General features: G+C 65.6%; 1 protein-coding gene across 1 annotated transcript; it reads left to right on the top strand.

Annotated features, from left to right (window-relative positions):
- Positions 1-407: 407 nt before the first annotated feature.
- On the top strand, positions 408-9,029 carry MRPL11 (mitochondrial ribosomal protein L11; the record flags this gene model as incomplete). The annotated part of the gene is made up of 7 exons (XM_080364452.1): positions 408-421; positions 2,482-2,575; positions 5,404-5,540; positions 6,877-6,934; positions 7,837-7,986; positions 8,753-8,848; positions 8,961-9,029. 7 exons carry the CDS (start codon positions 408-410, stop codon positions 9,027-9,029), a joined length of 618 nt encoding a protein of 205 aa, XP_080220578.1.
- Positions 9,030-9,244: the final 215 nt, after the last annotated feature.

Below are 9,244 nucleotides of genomic sequence, written 5' to 3'. Positions count from 1 at the left end.
GGATCCGCGTCGCCCTTCGGGAGGGGGGGGGAGGGGACAAAAATGGGGGGTTGGGGGGCGGCTCTGACCCCCAAGTGCCCCCCCCAGCCCCATAAATTACCCCATAGACCCCCCCCCACTGCCCAAATCCCCCCATAGACCCCCCTAAATTGCCCCATAGACCCCCCCCCAGCCCCATAAGTGCCTCCTATGGGTCCCCCCCAGCCCCATAGACCCCAATGGGACCCTCAAGTGCCCCCCACTCACCCCCAGGGGTCGCGGCCCCCGAAACGGCGCTTCCCGCCGCTTTCTCCCGCCATAGCGCTTCGAACCGCCGGAACTGACGTCGCGGCGGCGCGACGCGCGGGAAGCGGGCGTGCCGCTGGCGCCATGTTGAGTGTGGCATCCGCCCTTATACCCCCAGAGTTATGCCACACTTCCGGTAGGGAGCGGAAGTGAGGGTGGGAAGAGGCGACGAGCGCGGAAGTGCCGGTGGCGGTGGGGCAGAGCGTCGCTATAGGAACCAATGAGTGAGGCCTGGGGTACGACACGAACGCCCCCTCCTCGGTCCTCCCGCCTCCGCGCGGTCACGTGACCGGAAGAGGAAAGGGCCGGCGGGGTCGCCATGGTAACGGGCGGGGGGGGCGGCTCGTTATTCCCATTAATTGCTGTTAATTGCTGCTAATTAGCGATAATTATGGTTAAATAAGCATTAATTACCCCCCACCCCGCACTCATTAGCGATCCCTTGGCCGCGCGGGGTTAATTAGCGACTAATTAGCGCCAATTGGGGGCAATGGGAGCTCGGGCGGGTCAATTAGCGACTAATTAGCGCTTAATTAATATGTTAATTAGTGGCAATTAATGAGTCAATGAGCGTTAATCGGGTCCAGGCTCCAGTTTGGGGACAGTTGGAATTAAGAGTAAATATTAATTAAGCACTAATAAGAAGTTAATTAAGGGTTAATTGTTAATTAAGTGTTAATCAAGGGAATAATTAAGCACTAATTAATTGATAATTGTCAACCAATGGGGTAATTAAGTGTCAAATAAGTGGTAATTAACTGACAACTAAGTGTTAATTAGGTGTCGATTAGTAATTAATCATTAATTAAGTATCGTTTAAGTATCAATTGAGTGTTAATTAAGAGCCAATTAAATGCTAATTAATTATTAATGTAAATTAAGTGTTAATTAGTGTAAATTAAATGTACTTTAAGTCTCGATTAACTGTCAATTAAGTGCTAATTAAGTCTCAATTAAGGCTCAATTAACTCTCAAGTGTTAATTGTCAATTAAGCGTTAATTAAGCGTTAATTAAGCGTTAATTAAGCGTTAATTAATGTCCCCAGGGCCCCTGGGCCACCCCCTCCCCCCCACAAGAGCTGAACAGGAGAAACCTGAGTGGGAGGTGAGAGCCCTGGGGCACTCCTGGGTCCCTCCCGAACGCCTGGGTCCCTCCCGAACGCCTGGGTCCCCCCCGAATGCCTGGGTCCTCTCCCGAACTCCTGGGTCCCTGGGGCACTCCTGGGTTCCCCTGAACTCCTGGGTCCCTCCAAAACTCCTGGTTCCCACCACCGAACTCCGGGGTCCCCTCCCGAACTCCTGGGTCCCCCCCCCGAACGCCTGGGTCCCCCCCTAAAACTCCTGGATCCCTCCCGAACGCCTGGGTCCCTGGGGCACTCCTGGGTTCCCCGAACTCCTGGGTCCCCCCTCTGAACACCTGGGTCGCTGGGGCACTCCTAGGTCCCCCCCCGCCGAACTCCTGGGTCCACTCCCGAACGCCTGGGTCCCTGGGGCACTCCTGGGTCCCCCCCCCGAACTCCTGGGTCCCTGGGGCACTCCTGGGTCACTCTGAACACCTAGGTTCCCTGAACTCCTGGGTCCCTCCCAAACTCCTAGGTCCCCCCCCGAACTCCTGGGTCCCTGGGGCACTCCTGGGTCCCCCCCCGAACACCTGGGTCCCCCCCCGAACTCCTGGGTCCCTCCTGGGTCCCCCCCCAAACTCCTGGGTCCCTGGGGCACTCCTGGGTTCCCCCGAACTCCTGGGTCCCTGGGGCACTCCTGGGTCCCTCCTGAACTCCTGGGTCCCTGGGGCACTCCTGGGTCCCCCCCCTGAACTCCTGGGTCCCTGGGGCACTCCTGGGTTCCCCTGAACTCCTGAGTCCCTTCCCGAACTCCTGGGTCCCTCCTGAACTCCTGGGTCCCCCTCCCCGAACTCCTGGGTCCCTGGGTCCCCTCCCGAACTCCTGGGTCCCCTCCCGAACTCCTGGGTCCCCCCCCTGAACTCCTGGGTCCCTGGGGCACTCCTGGGTTCCCCCGAACTCCTGGGTCCCTGGGGCACTCCTGGGTCCCCCAAACTCCTGGATCCCCCCCCGAACTCCTGGGTCCCTCCCGAACTCCTGGGTCCCTGGGGCACTCCTGAGTCCCCCCCCCCCCCCCCCCAACTCCTGGGTCCCTGGGGCACTCCTGGGTCCCTCCCGAACGCCTGGGTCCCCGCAGGGCGGGGCCGCCCGACCCCCACACCATCCTGGGGGTCCCCCCCGGCGCCTCCCCCGCCGAGATCCGCGCCGCTTTCCTGGCCCGGTGCAAAGAGGTAACTGGGAGCACTGGGGGGACTGGGAGGGACCCAGGAGTGCGGGGAGGGACCCAGGAGGGTGGGGGAGGGGGACCCAGGAGGGCGGGGGAGGGGGACCCAGGAGGGCGGGGGAGGGGGACCCAGGAATGTCCTAGGGACCCAGGAGTTCGGGAGGGACCCAGGAGTTCGGGAGGGGACCCAGGAGTTCGGGAGGGGACCCAGGAGTTCGGGAGGGGACCCAGGAGTTCGGGAGGGGACCCAGGCAGGACCCAGGCATCCAGGAGGGGACCCAGGAGTGCGGAAAAGGGACCCAGGAGTGCCCCAGTGACTCAGGCATCCAGGAGTGGACCCAGGAGTTCGGGAAGGGACTCAGGAGTGCCCCAGAGACTCAGGAGTTCGGGAAGGGACCCAGGCGTCCGGGAGGGGACCCAGGCGTGCCCCAGGGACTCAGGAGTGTGGGAGGGGACCCAGGAGTTCGGGAGGGGACCCAGGAGTTCGGGAGGGGACCCAGGAGTGCCCCAGGGACTCAGGCATCCGGGAGTGGACCCAGGCATCCGGGAGTGGACCCAGGCATCCGGGAAAGGGACCCAGGCATCCGGGAAAGGGACCCAGGAGTGCCCCAGGGACTCAGGAGCATGGGTGGGACCCAGGAGTTCGGGAAGGGACCCAGGAATGCCCCAGGAACTCAGGAGTTCGGGGAGGGACCCAGGAATGCCCCAGGAACTCAGGAGTTCGGGGAGGGACCCAGGCGTTTGGGAAGGGACCCAGGAGTGCCCCAGGGACTCAGGAGTTCGGGGAGGGACCCAGGCGTTTGGGAAGGGACCCAGGAGTGCCCCAGGGACTCAGGAGTGCAGGAGGGACCCAGGCATCCAGTAGTGGACCCAGGAGTTCGGGAAGGGACCCAGGAGTTCGGGAAGGGACCCAGGAGTTCGGGAGGGGACCCAGGCGTCCGGGAGGGGACCCAGGAGTGCCCCAGGGTCTCAAGAGTGCAGGAGGGACCCAGGCAGGACCCAGGCATCCAGGAGGGGACCCAGGCGTTCGGGAAGGGACCCAGGAGTGCCCCAGGGACTCAGGAGTGCGGGAAGGGACCCAGGCGTCCGGGAATGGACCCAGGAGTGGCCCAGGGACTTGGGAGTTTGGGAGGGACCTGGGAGGGACCCAGGAGTTCGGGAGGGACCCAGGCGTCCTGCCCGCAGGTTCACCCGGACGGTGACCCCTCTGACCCCTCCCGCCACGGGCGGTTCCTGCTGCTCGCTGAGGCCTATGGGGCCCTGAGCCAGCCCAGGCCCCGCCCACCGCCCGCAGGCCCCGCCCACCGGCCCCGCCCACCGCCCGCAGGCCCCGCCCACCGCGCGCAGAGCCCCCCGCGGTAATGGGCTGCTATGGGTTCCTATGGGTGCTGGGGGGGTCCTATGGGTGCTGGGGGGGGTCCTATGGGTTCCTATGGGTGCTGGAGGGGTCCTATGGGGTCTTCTGGGTGCAGGGGGGTCATATAGGTTCCTATGGGTGCTGGAGGGGTCCTATGGGCTCCGATGGGGACTGGGGGGGTCCTATGGGGTTCTATGGGTGCTGGGGGGGTCCTATGGGTGCGGGGGGATCCTATGGGTTCCTATGGGTGCTGGGGGATCCTATGGGTGCGGGAGTTCCTATGGGTGCGGGGGGGTCCTATGGGTTCCTATGGGTGCGAGGGGGGGTCCTATGGGTGCTGAAGGGGTCCAATGGTGCGGGGGGGGTCCTATGGGTTCCTATAGGTGCTGGGTGCTGGGGGGTCCTATGGGTGCTGAAGGGGTCCAATGGTGTGTGGGGGTCCTATGGGTTCCTATGGGTGCTGGAGGGGTCCTATGGGGTCTTCTGGGTGCAGGGGGGTCATATAGGTTCCTATGGGTGCTGGAGGGGTCCTATGGGGTTCTATGGGTGCTGGGGGGGTCCTATGGGTGCTGCGGGAGTCTTGGGCGGCAGGAGGGTCCTATGGGGTTCTCTGGGTGCTGAGGGGGGTCCTATGGGTTCCTATGGGTGCTGAGGGGGTCCTATGGGGTCCAATGGGGGCTGAGTGTCCTATGGGTGCTGGGGGGGTCCTATGGGGTCCTATGGGTGTGGGGGGTCCTATGGGGTCCAATGGGTGCTGGGGGGGTCCTATGGGGTTCTATGGGGGCTGAGTGTCCTATGGGTGCTGGGGGGGTCCTATGGGGTCCTATGGGTGCTAGGGGGGTCCTATGGGGTCCAATGGGTGCTGGGGGGGTCCAATGGGTGCTGGGGGGGTCCTATGGGGTCCTATGGGTGCTGGGGGTTCAGGAGGGTTCTGGGGAGGCCATGGGTGCTGGGGGGGTCCTATGGGTCTCTATGGGTGCGGGGGGTCCTATGGGGTCCTATGGGTGCTGCGGGGGTCCTATAGGGTCCTATGCGTGCTGGGGGTCCTATGAGTGCAGGGGGCCAGGGGGGTTCTGGGAGGCCGTGGGTGCTGGGGGGGTCCCTATGGGTCTCTATGGGTGCCAGGGGGTCCTATGGGGTCCAATGGGTGCTGGGGGTGGTCCCATGGGGACCTGTGGGTGCTGGGGGATCCTTGGGGGGGTCAGGGGGGTTCTGGGGAGGTCATGGGTGCTGGGTGGTCTCTATGGGGTCCCTGTGGGTCTCTATGGGTGCCGGGGGGTCCTATGGGGTCCAATGGGTGCTGGGGGGGGTTCTATGGGGTCCCTGTGGGGTCTCTATGGGTGCCGGGGGGTCCTATGGGGTCCAATGGGTGCTGGGGGGGTTCTATGGGGTCCCTGTGGGTCTCTATGGGTGCTGGGGGGTCCCAGGGGGTCCCATGGGTGCTGGGGGGGGGTCTCATGATTGCTGCCCCCCCCCAGGTCGGACCCCAACAGCCGCTATTGGCAGCAGTTCCGCCCCCCCCGGGCGCCCCCGCGGGCCCCCCCCCCACCGCCTGCTGGGGCTTTGTCCTCTTAGTGGGAGCACTGGGAGCTGCTGGACACGCACTGGCTTACAGGTGGGACCCAGGCGTCCGGGGGGACCCAGGCGTCCGGGGGGGACCCAGGAGTTCGGGGAGGGACCCAGGAGTTCGGGAGGGGACCCAGGAGTTCGGGGAGGGACCCAGGAGTTCTGGGAGGGGACCCAGGAGTTCGGGAGGGGACCCAGGAGTTTGAGGAGGGGACCCAGGAGTTCGGGAGGGACCCAGGAGTTTGGGGGAGGGACCCAGGAGTTTGGGGAGGGACCCAGGAGTTCGGGAGGGGACCCAGGAGTTCGGGGGAGGGACCCAGGAGTTCTGGGAGGGACCCAGGAGTTCGGGAGGGGACCCAGGAGTTTGGGAGGTGACCCAGTGTAGGGAGGGACCCAGGAGTTCGGAGAGGGACCCAGGAGTTCGGGGAGGGGACCCCAGTGTCTGGGAGGGACCCCCGGAGTTCGGAGGGACCCAGGAGTTCAGGGGGGACCCAGGAGTTCAGGCCGAGGTCCCTGTGTGGGAATTGGAGGGGGGTGTGTGTATGGGGGGGGGGGGGGGGTTGTTCCTCCCCCGGACGCCTGGGTCCCTCCCGAACGCCTGGGTCCGCAGGTACGTGGCCGGAGCTCACGCCGAGTTCCTGGACGAGCGGGACCGGGAGCTACGAGCGGCCTATGAGAGAGCGCGGAGCCGGTGGGGGGTGGAGCCAAGAGCGAGGGGGCGGGGCCTGGGACCAGGGGGCGGGTGGTTATGGGAGCTGGAGGCGGAGCCAAGAACCTGGGGGCGGGGCCTGGGACCAGGGGGCGGGGTTATGGGAGCTGGGGGCGGAGCCAAGAACCTGGGGGCGGGGCCTGGGACCAGGGGGCGGGGTTATGTGAGCTGGGGGGCGGAGCCAAGAGCTGGGGGCAGGACCAGGAACGTAGGGGCGGGGGCCAGGGTTGAGGGCGGGTTTTGGGAGCAGTGGGCGTGGCCAGAAACTGGGAGCGGGGCCATGTGATAGGGGCGGGGTTTGGAGAGCTGGGGGTGGGGCCAGAACAAGGGGGGCGGGGCCAGGGGCATGGGGCGGGGTCAAGCATGGGGGCGGGACCACGGGTTGGAGGAGACCCTAATATTGGGGGTGGAATATGGGGGGTCCCCACATTGATCATGGAAATTTGGGGAGTTCTGGGTTTCGGGGGGGGGGGAGGGGGGGGGGAGGGGGGGCAAGAGGGGGAGGGGGCGTGTTGACCTTTTGTGACCCCTCCCTCGGTGACCTCTGACCCTTGACCTGCAGGGCGGGGTCGCGGGAAGAAGTGCTGCGGAGGCTGCGGGAGGCGCGGGGGAGGGCGAGGGGCAGGGGCGGAGCCGTGAGGACACGCCCCCTTCTCCCTCCCCACCCCCCCCCTAGGACGCCTGGGTCCGCCCCGAACTCCTGGGTCCCTCCCGGACGCCTGGGTCCCCTGAGGGTGAGTGTCCTTGAGTCCTGCTCCCTCCTCCTTCCCGGAGACTCCGCCCCCACGCCCATATATGGGCATGGAGCTTGGCCACGCCCCCCTCCTGCAGCCCACGCCCACACTTTGCTCCCCCTTACTATATATGGTAAGCCATGGGGTGGGCACTGCCCCTCTTGGCTCCGCCCCAATCCCCTGCCGCGTTCCCTTGTGTGACTCCGCCCCCTGGCGCAGCCCCGCCCCTCTCCCTCACTGCCCAATCCTCTGCCGCGCTCACCGCCGCAGCTCCGCCCCTCTCCCCCGCCGCCCAATCAGCTGCCGGGCTTCCTTACTTGACTCCGCCTCCTGACACGGCCCCGCCCACGTCTTTTCCCCGCCCATCTCCCTCTCAGCCAATCCCCCGCCGCGCTCCCCACCGCAGCCACGCCCCTCTCCCCTTCCACCCAATCCAGTGCTGCGTTCCCCACCGTGTCCCCGCGCAGCCCCGCCCTCGCCGAAGCTCCGCCCCTCTCCCTTTCCACCCAATCCCCCGACGCGCTCTCCTTACGCAGCCCCGCCCCTTCCCCTCCACCCAATCCGCTGCCGCGCTCCTTCACACAACCCCGCCCCCTCCTTCTCCCCCCCCCCGCCCAATCCCGTTCCGCTCTCCCTCACGCAGCCCCGCCCCGCCGCAGCTCCGCCCCTCTTTCTCTCAGCCCAATCCCCTGCCGCGCTCCCACCTTATCCCCGCCCCTCTCCCCCTCTACCCAATCGACTACCGCGCTCCCTCACACAGCCCCGCCCCCTCTTAGCCCCGCCCCTCTCCCTCTCATCCAATCCCCCACCGCGCTCCTCGCCTTTCCCCCCACCCCTCTCTCCCTTTCCACCCAATCCCCTGCCGCGCTCCGCTGACGCAGCCCCGCCCCCTTCCCTTTCAGCCAATGGCGTGCGGCGCCGCCTCAGTCGCCATGTCCCGCTCGGTGCGTTCGGTTCGCTCTCTCCCGCTCCCGCAGGCGCGGCCGCTCCGGCTGCTCGTCCCGGCGGGGGGGGCGGCCCCGGGGCCTCCGCTCGGGCCCGTGCTGGGGCAGGTACGGCCCGTTGGTCCCGGGGGGGGGGTCCTGGTGGGTTTTTGGGGGGTCTCGGTGGGTTTGAGGGTCCCGGTTGGTTCCCAGGGAGGGTCCCGGTGGGTTTTGGGGGGTCCCAGTGGGTTTGGGGGTTCCTGGGGGGTCCTGGTTGGTTCCCAAGGGAGGTCCCGGTGGGTTTGGGGGGTTCCGGTGGGTTTGGGGGTTCCCAGTTGGTTCCCAGTGGATTTTGGGGGTTCCCAGTAGGATTTTGGGGAGTCTCCGTGGGTTTGGGGGTTCCCAGTTGGTTTCCAATGGCTTTTTTGGGGTTCCCGGTGGGTTTTGGGGGTTCCCAGTAGGATTTTGGGGGTTCTTGGCTGGTTTTGGGGGTTCTCAGTAGGATTTTGGGGTTCCCGGTGGATTTTGGGGGTCCCAGTGGGTTTGGGGGGTTCTGGTGGGTTTGGGGGTTCCTAGTTGGTTCTCAATGGCTTTTAGGGGTTCCCGGTGGGTTTTGGGGGAGTCCCATTGGATTTGGGGGTTCCCAGTAGGATTTTGGGGGGTCCCATTGGATTTGGGGGTTCCCAGTAGGATTTTGGGGGTTCTAGGTGGGTTTTGGGGGTTCCCGGTGGGTTTGGGGGTTCCCAGAGCTTCCCAGTGGGTATTTGGGGGTCCTGATGGGTTTTGGGAGTCCTGATGGGTTTTGGGGGGTTCCCGGCGGGTTTTGGGGGTTCCCAGTGGGTTTTTTGGGGTTCCCAGTGGGTTTTTGGGGTGCCTGACCCCCCATTTTCCACAGCGGGGGGTCCCGATCGGCGCCTTTTGCCAGGAGTTCAATGAGCGTTCACGGGGGATCAAACCCGGGGTGCCCCTCCGAGTGCGGCTGCTCGTGCGGGTGAGGACCCCCCCAAAATCCCTGGGGTCCCCCAAATCCCCAGCATCACCCCACAATGGCACCAGGACCCCCCAAATCCTGGGACTCCCCCCATAAACGCCCCAAATCCCAGAGCCCCCCCAAGACATCTCCAGGACTCTCCCCCCACCCAGGACCCCCCCAAATCTTGGGGAGCCCCTAGACCTCCCCCAGGACCCCCCAAATCCTGGGGACCCCCCTAGAAACCCCCCTAGAACACCCCAAATCCTGGGAGCCCCCAGGACCCCCAAAATCCCAGGGGTCCCCCAAATCCCCAGCATCACCCCGCAATGGCACCAGGACTCCCCCAAATCCTGGGAGTCCCCCCATAAACCCCCCCAAATCCCAGAGCCCCCCCAAAACACCTCCAGGACTTTT

The sequence above is a fragment of the Nesoenas mayeri genome, assembly GCF_963082525.1.
Source record: "Nesoenas mayeri genome assembly, contig: SCAFFOLD_161, whole genome shotgun sequence".
Classification (NCBI taxonomy): domain Eukaryota; kingdom Metazoa; phylum Chordata; class Aves; order Columbiformes; family Columbidae; genus Nesoenas; species Nesoenas mayeri.
The sequence above is the reverse complement of the archived record's forward strand: the minus strand, read 5'-3'. Positions and strand labels throughout refer to the sequence as shown.